Below are 13,756 nucleotides of genomic sequence, written 5' to 3' on the forward strand. Positions count from 1 at the left end.
AATGGTGTTCTTGGTGTTCCGTGGAGGAGTGTTTCCCCTCGCGCTTACAAGCACATGAATTGGTATATTTGACGTGGGTTGCAAATGGTGTATCATACTCTATCTGGAAGACAACGGGTGCATACTGTGTGATGTTTCATATGCGATTTGCTGGGCAATCGTCGTATTCCCTGGCTTAATCCATGTTTTCCGGATAGTAGTAATGAATGGGAGGGTATATATGTCCATGAGATATAGGTGTTTGTAATTAGCTATCAGCGGAAAGCAAGAGGATCGATCAGTGACCTGACACCATGCTTCTTGAACTCCTTCTAAACGCCATCTGTGTGACCCGACTGAATGTAAATAAATGACATTGCTAGTACAGATTTCTCCGCCAGGGAGGAGCATAACAGGAACCAAAGCAAAAGAACAAATGAGAAATCCTGCGAGAGATTCGAGAAACTGTCCATAACTAATCTGGGGGCAGCTTCTTGCTCGGGATTTCATGTTCCTTGGCTCTCCGTATGCTTCCAAGAGCAGAGAAGGCATGATACAGAGTCTGGGCCTGTTGAGGGATAGCTTGACTCGGATATTTCGATCGTAATACCTGCTGGAACAAGCGCATCACTGCGGCTTGATTCTCGAGGTAAGCAGGACCACTCCCAGATGACAGGGCAGGGATTCCTTGACCAGAAATAACAAAACGACGCACTGCACCACCGGGGCTGCCTTCTCCATCTAGGAAAAAAGTACCGTGTTGAAGCGCCAAATCAGTGCGAAGTTCTCGACCCGACGACCCCTCCGGCGCCGTCACCGTGCTGTATGTCCAAAGAGCAAGCGCGGCGAAGTATAAACACGTGGCGCAGAACCCAGTCAGCAGACCCGGGGGTATACATTTAGCGATGCGTAGTATCTGACCTGCATGCCATGCGGCTTGCCGTAAATGACTCGGATTGATGTGTTTGATAAAGAGCTCGTACACATCGGCAGACCGTTTCTCACCTTCCTTTCCAGCATATCTCTCGAGTGTACCAAGCGGCAGATACAAGGAGAGACAGGCAGCTTGATGAATCAGGGACACGGCAGGGACAGATTCATGCAGTGGCTCTACGATCGCAATATTAAACTGATCTAGCTCTTGCTCCAATTCGCGCTGCCATGACTGGAAGAGTAGGCCGGTCCATGGACGATGTAGGCTATGACGCGTACGATTGCAGTCAGCTACCATAAGTGACATCCCGTGTACTGAGATGAACGCTGCTAAAGGGAAGTCGATCTGACGAGGTAATAGACCGAGGGTCGATGGGTCCCGCAAGACACCTGCAAGGGATGGGAAGGCCTCCGGGGCATGAGGAAACTCCTGCAGGTATACATATCCCCACTCGGAAGCTGACCTTGCGTTCCACAGCTTGCGGGAACAGGGGAAGGGTAGCTCTAGATCACCGTATGAGAGCAGTGCGTGCGTGGAAAGCCGAAAGGACGATTGCACGTCATGGATAAAGAGATGGTACACGACTCTATGGAGATACTGAAGTCAGCATCCATTCCTATTGAAAACAATGGCAAAGCACCGTAGCATGATACGCGCGTGCGATTGCTTACCGTTTGTAGGATTCTGACTCGACCCAGTGATGCCATTTCTGATTCAGTGTTTCTTCGTCATCTACCACCGTGGGTGTAATGATGGGGTACCCTTCGCTTCGGAAGTGGGAAGCTCGGCGCAGCATCTGCTTGGTCATTAGCATTCCGTATCAAAGAGTCATCTAAGCGCGATAGACGAGGAGAATTGCGTAAAACATACCGTCACAATGGGTTGTGCAAAGCTCTCTGCGATTTCGACGCGTCGTTTGTCACCACTCCACATGCCAATCTGTAAGGTCAGGGCATATGCCTGTCCTTGACGCAAATTGCGTGTGTTGCTATTATCATTTTCGTACTGACAAGATCAGCCTGTTATTGCTCTCTTCACGGTACGCAGAAAGCCTACCTACCTTGCTACTTAGTTCAAGACGAGCTATCTCTAGTAGGGCATACCCCAAACGTTGAATTGCGTTCACAGGAGAAAGCACTGCTCCAGCAGCAGCCAGGGCTATAATCATCTCCGGACTTTCTTGGTTCAGCTCGATGGTGGATTCATGGATCCATGAGTCTATCTCAGATCTCTGATGGAGAAAGTAGTCTTGGATCAGACTATCAAGGAGCTCCGCACTGGGAAAATAATGCATCATTCGACCGAAGTCGCGCCGCTGGCATACCTGGACGAATATGGAAAATGCTTTATCGCGACCTTCCTTTGATAGACACTCAGAGAACACTCTCGCCTCGGCATTACCGGCTGATATCGACCGATCGAGATGTTTTGGCACAGATAGATACTGCTGATCCATGTACGCGTTGTCTTCGCTGCGAGGAGTCCAATTAGACAGAGGGGAGTTGTGATATGCCTCCTTGTCCATTAACCCCAAAGCTTCGGGGACACTTCGCTGAGTTGAGTATTGAGCTGTGGTGTTTGGCCGTTCATGAGCCAGGTCGTGATTATTGAGAGATGCGAGGAACTCCAAGTCGGCCTCGGTCAACCCCAGCTCGGGGCTGATATTCCCGCCGAAGTAGTCGTACTCGTTGGGGCTCTGCTCTCGTATGTAAGCGCAACGTCGCTGCTAAAGATAGTTGGACTAGTATTACCATTAACGGTAATCTGTTATTCTCCAGGAACGCCTGATCAATCACTTCTTCAGCGGCGGAGTAGAAATCGTCCATAAGACCCACTGAGAAATCTTGTGGAGCTGGCTCTTGTTGTGAGTGAGGGATGCCGGCATCATCAACCTGCTCACCTGAGTCGGAAGACTCCGCCATAGATCGGTCTAGTTTTGCCATTGCAGCGTTAGTAACACTTTCTGCGATTCAAATGTCGCGGAGCGGTACGGCCAGCTGCTACCAAGCCGCATTCTTGTTTCTGAGCTGGAGATAAAGTTCACTTGCTTACCCTGTGTGTCGACAGCATCAGGTGTTCTCTCATCCTGAGGCCAATCGCACTCGAGGTTTCGCTTGACACATCGACGACAGGGCTTTTGGTCATCACACTTCAGCTTGGACAGAGCACAGTTCTTGCAGGCTCGTGATACGCGCCCTCGCACGGCCGAAGCGGTGGAGAGTCTGGTGTCTCTTTGACCCGAGAAGTGTCCTCGGGCATGTCGGCGTAGGAGATCGCTATCGACAAGGGATTAGCATGATAAACGGGCGATTGATGGGCGACTATGGACAAACATTCTCCCAAAGCCTTTCCCACACTTGTCACAGACGAATGGTTTGTCCGAGGTATCTGGAAGGAGCAACTGTAAGCATTTGTCTTATAAGTCGATTGGTTTCGCGCTCAGGGTTAAAGGACTCACGCGATCGGACATGGCGGATAAGATGATCAGGTCGAGCATAATGTTTTCTACAGACACCACACTGGTAAAAGCCTGTCCGAGACTTATCTTGTTTTTCTGCGGGACTGTTCATAGCTACGAATATTGCGATATCTCGTAGCAAGACGCTATACTCTGGTGTTTGTCGGCCCCAGAATTTGTTCGGGGGACAATGATGTCACGGGGTCAGGGATCGGGAATGTGGACTGCCGACGTGCGGAGTCGAAACCCTACATTGTTGAACCTCGGCAAAGCACCGCGGCTATTGGATAAGTGTTTTGGACATGCATGACGTGAGTCTGGCGCATAATATTGGTATTCATTGTGTCTATGTGGTGTCGTAAATACTCCAATTTAACGATACAGGCTGCTGGAGGGATGGCACTATTCACTGGACTTCACACCCATACCATTCAAATCCTCCCCAAGAACGCCCTGGTTTTTCACCTCCACCGGCTGACAGGGAGTCAAAACGTATAACATACGAGACCAACCCTGGTTAGGGGTAACGTTCCGCCAGGCATGATTTGTAGCCCGTTGCACGGCAACATCTCCTCTTTTTAATAGTCGCTTCTCACCACTATCAAGTAGAAGTTCGACCTCTCCTTCCAGGACGACACCGTAGTCTAGCGAGACAGTACGATGCATTGGACTGATTGTGTTAGGTGGCATATCGACAATACGGCAAACGGTCCCCGTGGAAATGCTCAACCCCGGTGGTGAGGCGAGACGACGCTCGTAGCTGGCAATATCTGCATCGTCCGACAGCTGAGAAGGGAATTGCTCTGAAGTGTAGGCAAGACTGAAGGTAACCTGGTCGACGTTTTGGACGGGCATATCTTCAGATAGACGGTTCGAAAAGATGGCTTGGCCATTGTCGTTATGAGTCGTGACAAAGCGTTGGAGAGGACGGATATCCTTGTTGTGTTCAGACATTGTGTAGGCTAGTGTTATAGTGGAAAGGGAATGTGTGTGATTGTAAATAAGTTGAGAATTGAGAATAGCAATTACCTTGAGGGCTGGTGGTATCTATATACCATAAAGGTCTCGCTAAACAGAAGCTGCTGGTGGATCTATCTTCGGGTTCCTGTTCGGGTCCACCGTCGTTGCCCTCGGGCGCAATGACACGACATCGGAGAATTGCCTTATGATTCATATAGTCTATGTTTACATAACAAAGAAGATTGGCTAACCCGGAGCCTATATCCGAAACCGACTTTATTTGGCCGGAATCACAGGAAGAGTCACATAGTTCTCGTACGCCGGCCCAAAGTGTATGTGGTTCGTTCCTTGCAATTTCTCGGGGGAGCTTCATCTTATTAGCGTCGAATTTCCTGGAAGCAAGAGAATGGAGAGCAGGGAGGGCATACCGATCACTGGGGTCATTGTGCTGAAAGATTCCGGATCCCTGAGTATCGCCCGACGCAACCTCCAGGACGAGTTTACCACCTTGTTCGACCACTACGTTGCTCGGCCAGATCTCTACATCTACCGGATAGACCTCACCGGGCATGACAGGTAAGACATCCGTTGAAAAGTAATCGCGATGCGGCAAATACTCCTGGTGGCGCAGGTGCTTCTCGTTTACCTTGCGCATACTTACGCGCAGCCAACCCTTGGCCAGCGGTACGGGGTCTCCAGCGGTACCAGTGTAGTATACCTCTTCACCAGTTGGGGAGATATAGCGCAGTGTCACGAAGAGATCAATGTCGGAGGGAAGAGGGCCTCCCTTATCGGGACTGACAGACACGTTCAAATGAGCGACAATATGGCCAGTGATCTCCGTTTCTTGTTCAAAGGCGGGAGTAGTAAATTGGACAAGCTGAGGGTTGTCCAGAGTGCCCAATGCGCGGTAGTCAACCTTGACTAATTTTGACTGTGGCGATTGCGTCTGTAGCTGAAGGTCTGGAGTGAGGAAGAACTTCGTGTACTGCGTGCGAGCGATGGGCCATTCATTCTCAGTACGCCGAGTATAGGCTCGTTCGGCCTCGGCGTTGTCAAAACCAACATTCCCTTTGCGCAGCAAAACGTCCACCTTGGGTGCCTGGCCAGTGCTCCATCCCTCTCGATCCTCTCCCTTGAGAAAAGCATCCAGAAAGCTTCTCTGCAGCTCGACCTCTTCATGATAGTAGAATGGCAAATCATGACGCCCAGTTATGAATCTTAAATATTTGTGTTCCGAACCTGCATTCATATAGCCCACCACGTTGCCACGTAGGTGTAGGAGAATCCCACCCCAGTTCGCAACAGAGAGCAATGGGACCTTAATATCCTCCATGTTATACTCTTTGGAAGCATAATATGGTTCATCTCGGAACTTGTGGCTGGCATTATCGATCGTCTGGTCGTTGCGATTCGCCAATAATTCTTCCTCCGACAGATCACCCTCAATAGTATCGGGTCCCCAATTGCGGGCAGCGCGTCCAGGGCGCCCATATTGATTGGTGATCACCTGTCGATTCCACCAGAACTCAATAAAAGAGTTCGACAGAATACCTCCATGACGGCATCGGTCGCGGTAATAATCCGACATGCCTTCCCAGGGAATAATACAAGCTAGGCCTTTGGGCTGGCGGGCAGCGACACGCCACTGGCTACCAGCGTAGTAGCTGATCCCTAGAAGACCAACCTTCCCGCTGGACCACGGCTGCTCCGCGGCCCATTCCACTACATCAACAAAGGCTTCGCTGGTGCCCCGCGACATAGTGTCCAAAACGCCGGGGGACTGACCTAAGCCGCGCTCGTCTGCTCGAACAACGGCATAGCCATGCTTAGTCCAGAAGCCAGGATCTGGAGTTTCCCATGCCGAATGATCAGAGTGATGCTCCGGATTAACTTCGCTATAAGATTTAGCGTGGAAGCTGCGCGTATTTAGTTGCCAAAGCTCTTTGCGTGGAACATGGAGAGGACACCATACTCTTTGTAGTGGATATCCTTCCCGTATGGCCCGTAGGTAACCAATACTGGAGAGTTGTGGACATCCTTGGGTCGATAGACATTGCACCGAATTAGTCCGGCGTTGTCCTTCAGGGGGATTGTCACATTCTCTTCGTAGATGTAAGGAAACGAAGTCGCGTCTACGCGTGTAATATCCTTGATGGGATTCGGCATCTTGACAGGAGAAACACACCAAAAGATGACAAGTGAATAATTTCCAGTTGTAGAATTTTGCCGCTGTAGTATTTACACCTCTTGCACAAGCTACCTGGTCTAAATAATGCCTTTAGCTATGTTCATACGATCGGGAGCATGGGCCCGACCGTATGTGGAGCCGAAATGCTCGACCCGAACTCATTGAGGCACAGAAACTGTAGCGTGATCAGAATAAATAATGTCGATCCATGTAATAGCCGAGACCCACCGGACTTGGGCCTGGAGCAAAGTAGCATTACTACATACAAATTGGAGATGCTTGCCTGCCATGGCTTCCTCTCTCGTCTTCTGCACTTCCTTCTTTTAATTCTTTCGCCGTAGTGATCCCGCGCCGTTATTTTGCAAATTGTCCTGCTTCCGATCGACATGCAGTCTAAACCAAAGGGCTTGAAAGTCCTCATTGTTGGCGCTGGCATTGGAGGACTAGCTGCAGCCATTGCCCTTCGGCAACAGGGGCACGAAGTGGAGGTGAGAGACTAGTGTGAGCCCGAATACATGACTCCGAGACTGATATAAGGGTATAGGTTTTTGAAAGGTCACATTTTGCAAATGAAGTCGGAGCAGCAATCCACTTAACTCCGAATGCCAATGGACTCTTGAAGCGAATTGGGGTTGATGCACGAAAGTACGGCGCGGTGCTGACAGAGCAAGTATGTCGGTCCCATATGGAGTTTTGGACGAGAGGAGTGATATACTAACGATTGACTCCGTTCATCTAGCTTCGCGATTACACCTCCGATGGTGAGCTCCAGTATACCTTAGACACAAGTCTAATCTCCGGCAGCTGGCAGCATGTAAGATACGCTCGTATCCCTAATAGGCCTACTGCAGTGCGCCGCCAGCTAACCCTGCTCGTTTAGGAATGGGTTCTGATTCATCGCGCGCATCTTCATGAAGCTTTGAAAGCCAAAGCACAGGCTTCTGGGAAAGGAACACCCATTATTCTGCACACATCGGCCAAGGTAGCGGACCTGGATCCTCACGCCGCGACCATAACTCTGGAAGACGGAAAGCGCTTCGAGGGCGACCTGGTGCTGGGGGCTGATGGTGTTCACTCTGTGGCCCGTCGACATGTCTCAGGAAAAGATGTTAAGGCATTTAGCTCAGGCCGCAACGCATTCCGGTTTATGGTTCCACGTCAGGAGGTATTAGCAGATCCCGAGACAGCTCACATGGTCCAAACAAACGGAACCGTTCTTATGTGGCATAGTTCCGACAGTAAGGTGGTCATCTATCCGTGCGTGAACAACGAGATATTGAACTTTGTCTGCATTCACCCTGATACTCTTACCAACGAGTATGTCTCTCACGGCTGGAATCAAGGGGTAGGAAAGGACACGCTACTAGAGGCTTTCAAAGACTTTGAGCCCGGAGTTCTGAAATTGTTGAACAAGGCAGATCCTGAAACACTGAAGATATGGCCACTGCTGGACATGGAAACCCTGCCTCGATGGGTGAATGGCCGACTAGCGCTAATGGGAGATGCTGCTCATCCCTTCCTTCCATATCGGGCTTCGGGAGGTGCCATGGCCATTGAAGATGGCTTGTCTTTGGCTGTTATGCTGCCGGGAGATCTGAAACAGGAGGATGTCTCCACACGGCTGGGCCTATACGAAAAGGCTCGCCAGGAGCGAGTGTTACAGATCCAGGAATACACACGAGAATCCGGAAGGAGGCATGTGGGCGGAAAAGAAGGTATGTAGACACTCAGTCAACTGGCAAAAACGACAGCTAAAATATCTCCTAGCCGCCATCATCAGTTCGTACATCTATGACCACGACGAGTGGGATCATTCAAGTGAAATATTGCGCCAGTATCTCTGGGCGCAAAACAAACAGGTTTACTACCGTCAGCCCACTGTCTTCGGCCCTATGCCAGGACCTCGCCAGGACTTCTGGGGCAGGAGCCGAGCGGCTGCCTCGAGCAAGACAAAGTTTTGCACAGCATCCGTTCGGTTCAAGACGAGTCGTACCTTGCTTAAGAACCTGCTACCGAATGCATCCTACAGCTTTACCGGTATGGGAAGCGTAGCCTACGCAACCTTCTCCCAAACTACGCTAGATGGATTAGACTGGCTCGCCGGTGGAGGATACAACCACTTCGGGCTATACATCCATGGTGTCCAATACAAGAGTGCCGATGGCCAGATCACGGAAGGATCCTACCTCCCAGTTTTATTTGAGGATCTGGCGGATCCTATCATCTCTGGTCGCGAGGAGCTCGGGTTCCCGAAGGTATTCAGTACAATCGACGTGAGTAGGCGCCGTCATTCGTATCATGTCACCACTAGCTGGCGAGGGGGAGTATGGGGTCGGTTGAATTTGACAGGGCTGGAGGAAACGACAGAAGAGCAACAGCAAACCAACGGATCGACGAAGGCTCTGCCGAATCTCCTGCTGCACCGCTACATGCCCTGTGTTGGCAAGGACCAGAAAGGCATCCCTGAGGCGGAGTATCCTGTTGTGGTCGATTCCGCTGAAGACCTGACGGTTGTACCTTCGAAGATCACACGCGAACTACGTGCCACGGACGCCAAACTAGAGATCGATGGGTTGGATTGGAACCAGCTCCCTACTCTCCATCATATCGTGTCGCGTCTGGCTGAAGTTCCAATATATGAGGTTGTAGAGGCCAAGGTTGTTGAAGGAGAGGGGGTAGCAGACGTGTCATCGGCTCGGAAGGTCGATCCGTGAACTGTAAACTAGAGAACATATTAGAGTATTAGATATCGAAGGTCACTCCTCTGTGCCCAAGCCTTACGATTTAGCAAATATAAACAGCCAGAGTTTATGGTTTACATCATTTTCACAGTAAAGAGAAGCTATTTTCTTTTTGCTAAGCCGAGACCTGGTGCCCGTGGTTCAACGTACGGAGCTGGGGTATAGTTCGTTTCCGTCAATTATGCCTATGCAGCTAGAGAAGGTCTGCTGAGATCTGGTCAGGTTATACCAGACGGGCGGCAGAGAAGTTTGATAATGGGATTTAAGTAACTGACAGACGAAAGGTTCATCCGATTCAACCATCTAAAACTGTCCGGGCCACAATCATCTCTATAGGGTAATTTATATAATATATTCTCAGGTTTACAGTAACTAAAAGCGTACCCTACGCAATTCCTACGCGACTAAGCTTCTCCATCTGGAATGACCGGTATCGAATTCGAACGGCACGTTAGCGGCTATACAACTAATGACGTTGGCGAAGCAATATGTAGATAAGCGTAAGCTCTATCCTGCCAAATCCCCATCCTCAAGCTGTGCAAAATCCATAAAATGCGTCCAGAACGATTTCATTAACACCTAGGGCAGCCAGGCCATCTAAACCATGGGTGCAACATCTTCGTTGTACACATCTAGCAATTGAATTATAACCTTACATCCGTCTTGAAGTGAAACGATATTCCTTTTCATCCCAGGCCAGTCCTTATATAGATAGCAAGGTATGTCATTAATTGTGAATGTTCAATTGTTTGAAATATAAGTTCACTCGATGCGCAGCCGATATTGCATTTTACCACTCGCCCCCAACCTCATACCTAAAGATCCTATCATTCACGCGCCCTAATGTGTTATGCCAGAGCCGCGATATAGCCTATTAATCCAAGAATGATTCATCAGTATTTGCTCACTTGCTCAATCCAATTGACTTTGACATGTCTCTGCGTACCGCATTGATCCAGACACCATGCAACATGATTTGAACGAAAGCCACCTCAGCCGGGTGACTTCCCGCAGAGCGCTCGCTCCAGTCGAGGTTTCGATTAATAGGTCGATAGGGAGGTACTCGAAGATGGTCTACAGGCCAATCTGCAGGCTGTTGGATTGAGGCTTGGATGGGTGTTTCGCTTCGCGGGGCTGGTACTTGCGGCTCGCTATGCTGCAATTCGTAGTCCGTAAGAACGGATACCGTTGTACTTGTAATCGGGCTTTCAGTCGTGGTAGTAGACATGATTCTGGACGGTCCGCTGGCGGTGTGGTATTATGGTGCCTGTCGATATTTGTGTGGACTCAGGGAATATGACCACTGGTTTTGGGTCGAAGACGTCGATGAATGGCGAGAGCTAGGGAAGCGATGAAGGGAAAATCTGGGGTAATTCCTGATTTGTCCACTACGGGAGCAGTTCGGTCCCGCTGAGCAAAGTGCCGAAAGATGACGGATCATGTGGTATACTGCTAGTATAAAAATCATATCATATCATGGCTGTGATGTGGTCCCGAAATGTTCGGGCCGAGAGACTGGGCCGAAGTGGACGACCAAAGGTGATCCACCACGCAACTGCAGTAGGTATAGCTATGCTGATCTAGTTACTCCAGAAAAAAAAAAGATAATAATATCAGGCGTTTCTTTTATCGATCCGTGAATCACTGCCACAGTGAAATCTGAGTGCAATTTCACACTTTCCTTGCACCTTGTGCGCAATTCGGCTACATCAATATGGAGTCGAAATCGAATTCTCGATCGCATCCCCCACAGTTTTCCGCCATTATAGCTGGAAATATTGATGAACGCACGGATAATATTAGATACCGCCAGAGACAATTCCACCGCCTTCAATCGAACATTCTCCAGCACCTGACCGAACTGAAAGAGGCCATCTCCCAGGACTCGGGTCATAGCGTAGAAGAAGTGCAAACGGAGGTCTGTCTGGCGTTGAAGGAAATTCGCTCCCACTACTCTTCCTTGAGCCTCGAACAGAGTGTTCAGGTAGAATATCGCGTGGCACGCGGAGAAGATAATCTGGACAGGAAGAAAGGTACCGGTATTGTCTATATCATACCTACCACCCACACGATCTTTTATTCGGTCATCGCTGCGCTGAGTGCTGCCCTCGCAGCGGGAAACTGTATCATTTTGGAGGTACCTATAGCGCTCAAAACTTCCTTCCTTTTTTTAAAGTGAGCGCCTTGTGCTAAGAATGGAAACAGCTTCCCAAAACGACCTCAAGAGTCACTGCGCTACTCCGCCGAATCCTCACCAAAGCGCTAGATAGTGATACATTCACTATTAGCGAGAGCCGTCCTGACGCTGATTTTCTCAGTACTACCCTTGTTTTGAACCAGCAGTGTCCTAAATGCGTTACACCTTCACCAAATCTGGAGTCGCCGAACACTTTGCGGACGGTGGCCGTAGTAGACCGAACGGCCAATCTTCAGGAAGCAGCAGTTGATCTTGTCCGAGCGCGGTTTGCATTTAATGGCTGCTCTCCGCACGCTCCGGATGTAGTGTTAGTCAACCAGTTCTGCATGCAACCTTTCGTGGAATTGGTGATCAAACACGCCGCCAAACACCTTGGAAGCGACAATCGTGGCGCCAACTCGCTTCCTAAACGCCCCAAACAGTTATCGGTGCTTGACCAGATAAGCTCCGAGGAAGGAGTTAAGGTGATCGTGTCTGGAACTGGCTGGGGTATTGCACTGGTACAGAATCGGTAAGTTAATGGCTATCTAGCAACAGGCTTCATCATTCCCTCGAACGTTAGTCTAACCATGCATAGTGATTCTCCCCTGTTGCACACTAAACTCAGTGAGAAGTTGCTATTACTGCACCCCGTGTCCAGCTTGGACGATGCGATCAATCTAAGTAACACGTACGTCATTTGGATTACCCGCGATATGTTCTTCAGTATAATCACTAACAGCATAGGACATTCAGTGCCGGTACTCATACCGCCACGTACACCTTCGCGGTCCCAGCTGCAGCCAAATACGTGTCAGAGTCAATCGATGCGCATGCCGCATGGATCAACCACGTTCCTTATGACATGCTTGGTAAGTACAAATTCACATCCATCTGTCGTCGACAGACACTGACGATATATCCCTTGTGTCAAGTCGGACCCGTCGTCCCTCTCAGCTATCGCGTCGATCCCCACACACGGTACACAACAGAGCAGTTTGAGGTTCTCCGGCCTCAGGTTGTGAACCCAGCCATCAACACGACGATCGCCAAGGCTCTCTTAGAAGGAAAGTCGGTGCAGTCCGATCGGAGGTTGCAGGAGCTTCTTGCTCCGCTCCCAGCCATCCAACAGCGACCCGGGCACAAGATTGGTTATTTTGAGCAGGGTATTATTACAGGAGGGCTCATCACGCTCACCTCGCTGATTACAATTGTGTCTGCCGCGGGATATTGGGTTTTGAGAATGAGGTAGTTGTAGTATACTCATGTAGTTAGCAATATGCCCTGCCCTTACTTTACCCAACATATAATTCCCTAGCCTAGGTTTAACTCTGTAGCATTCTTTTGGACACTGCTGTGGGGGAAACCCGCAGAGATAATGTACTTGTAATTCCATTAGGTGCGGTATATCCTTACTGTCTAATCCTTTTTTCGCATTAAAAAAGTGCCAGATCTATCTACGATATCGTAACCAACAAGATATGGAATAGTTGGTTATTTGACAATATTTACTTCCGGTGTCAAGGACACTCTGACTTTGAGTCGTACATCTCGTGATATTGTCTCTGCAAGAGACCAAACTTCGCTTCCCTGAGCTCCCCCGAGGTTCACAAGTACCAGAGCATGGCCAGAATAAACCCCGGTCCTTCCGGTATTTCTTCCCTTCCAACCATACTTCTCGATTAGCCATGCCGTTGGTATGATCCATCGCCCGTCCGACTTTGAGATCAAAGGAATATCCGGATGCATCTGGGTAAGTGTATTTCGGACCGACTTGTTAACGACGACATTTTTGAAAAAGCTTCCAGCATTGCCTAGGACTGTTGAATCAGGAAGCTTCCGTCTCGACAAAAACCCAGGGCCCAGTAAAGAACTGCGAACAGTATCTCCCGTATGAGTGGGCCACCTCGATCGTCCGTATGAAATATTACTTTCAGAACGCTTAGATCGCAACCACTTAATGGCTGGACAAGATGATTATGGGGCTGTTCCTGTGGGCGAACGCGGGATATATGGGTCCGTTGGTCAGCGCATCCTTGACGCGCTTGTACTGCATAGTCTTGAACGGAAAGAAAACTCTCGACACTCATACACCGCGATTATTTTTTCACATATTTATAACAAAAGAAAAATCAATGTGGCGGCCATCTCCCTGGAGTCAAATATGTCGAAGAATATTTTGGCATTAATTCTCTGTGCTGCGATGGGGTTGGCTTGTGGCACAATCCATTGCCTTCTTCCTCGTTTTTTAATATTGAGAGTGTTAAATATATATTCCAACATAATCCCGTTACTTTTGACAACGTGGGAGCCAAAT

General features: G+C 49.4%; 5 protein-coding genes across 5 annotated transcripts; 2 read left to right on the top strand and 3 right to left on the bottom strand.

The window, feature by feature from the left end:
* Window positions 1–48: 48 nt before the first annotated feature.
* BDV38DRAFT_291020 (uncharacterized protein) lies at window positions 49–4,325 on the bottom strand (the record flags this gene model as incomplete). The annotated part of the gene is made up of 7 exons (XM_032061637.1): window positions 49–1,499; window positions 1,585–1,709; window positions 1,784–1,918; window positions 2,238–2,609; window positions 2,665–2,843; window positions 2,966–3,189; window positions 3,871–4,325. The coding sequence occupies 7 exons, from the start codon at window positions 4,323–4,325 to the stop codon at window positions 455–457; spliced, it is 2,535 nt and encodes an 844-aa protein (XP_031915805.1). The 3' UTR covers window positions 49–454.
* Window positions 4,326–4,607: 282 nt separating this feature from the next.
* Window positions 4,608–6,541, bottom strand: BDV38DRAFT_291022 (CocE/NonD family hydrolase; the record flags this gene model as incomplete). Its single annotated transcript, XM_032061638.1, has 3 exons — window positions 6,307–6,541; window positions 4,760–6,250; window positions 4,608–4,698 (listed from the first exon to the last, which is right to left on the bottom strand). Exons 1-3 carry the CDS (start codon window positions 6,498–6,500, stop codon window positions 4,608–4,610), a joined length of 1,776 nt encoding a protein of 591 aa, XP_031915806.1. The 5' UTR covers window positions 6,501–6,541.
* A 367-nt stretch (window positions 6,542–6,908) lies between these two features.
* BDV38DRAFT_291024 (putative salicylate hydroxylase) lies at window positions 6,909–9,236 on the top strand (the record flags this gene model as incomplete). The annotated part of the gene is made up of 5 exons (XM_032061639.1): window positions 6,909–7,010; window positions 7,067–7,192; window positions 7,262–7,336; window positions 7,403–8,237; window positions 8,290–9,236. The coding sequence occupies 5 exons, from the start codon at window positions 6,909–6,911 to the stop codon at window positions 9,234–9,236; spliced, it is 2,085 nt and encodes a 694-aa protein (XP_031915807.1).
* An 817-nt stretch (window positions 9,237–10,053) lies between these two features.
* BDV38DRAFT_280661 (uncharacterized protein) lies at window positions 10,054–10,491 on the bottom strand (the record flags this gene model as incomplete). Its single annotated transcript, XM_032059364.1, has 2 exons — window positions 10,054–10,134; window positions 10,210–10,491. The coding sequence occupies 2 exons, from the start codon at window positions 10,489–10,491 to the stop codon at window positions 10,054–10,056; spliced, it is 363 nt and encodes a 120-aa protein (XP_031915808.1).
* Window positions 10,492–10,977: 486 nt separating this feature from the next.
* On the top strand, window positions 10,978–11,975 carry BDV38DRAFT_269543 (Aldehyde/histidinol dehydrogenase; the record flags this gene model as incomplete). The annotated part of the gene is made up of 2 exons (XM_032056981.1): window positions 10,978–11,400; window positions 11,469–11,975. The coding sequence occupies 2 exons, from the start codon at window positions 10,978–10,980 to the stop codon at window positions 11,973–11,975; spliced, it is 930 nt and encodes a 309-aa protein (XP_031915809.1).
* Window positions 11,976–13,756: the final 1,781 nt, after the last annotated feature.

Source organism: Aspergillus pseudotamarii (genome assembly GCF_009193445.1).
Source record: "Aspergillus pseudotamarii strain CBS 117625 unplaced genomic scaffold BDV38scaffold_14, whole genome shotgun sequence".
In the NCBI taxonomy this organism is placed as follows: Eukaryota; Fungi; Ascomycota; class Eurotiomycetes; order Eurotiales; family Aspergillaceae; genus Aspergillus; species Aspergillus pseudotamarii.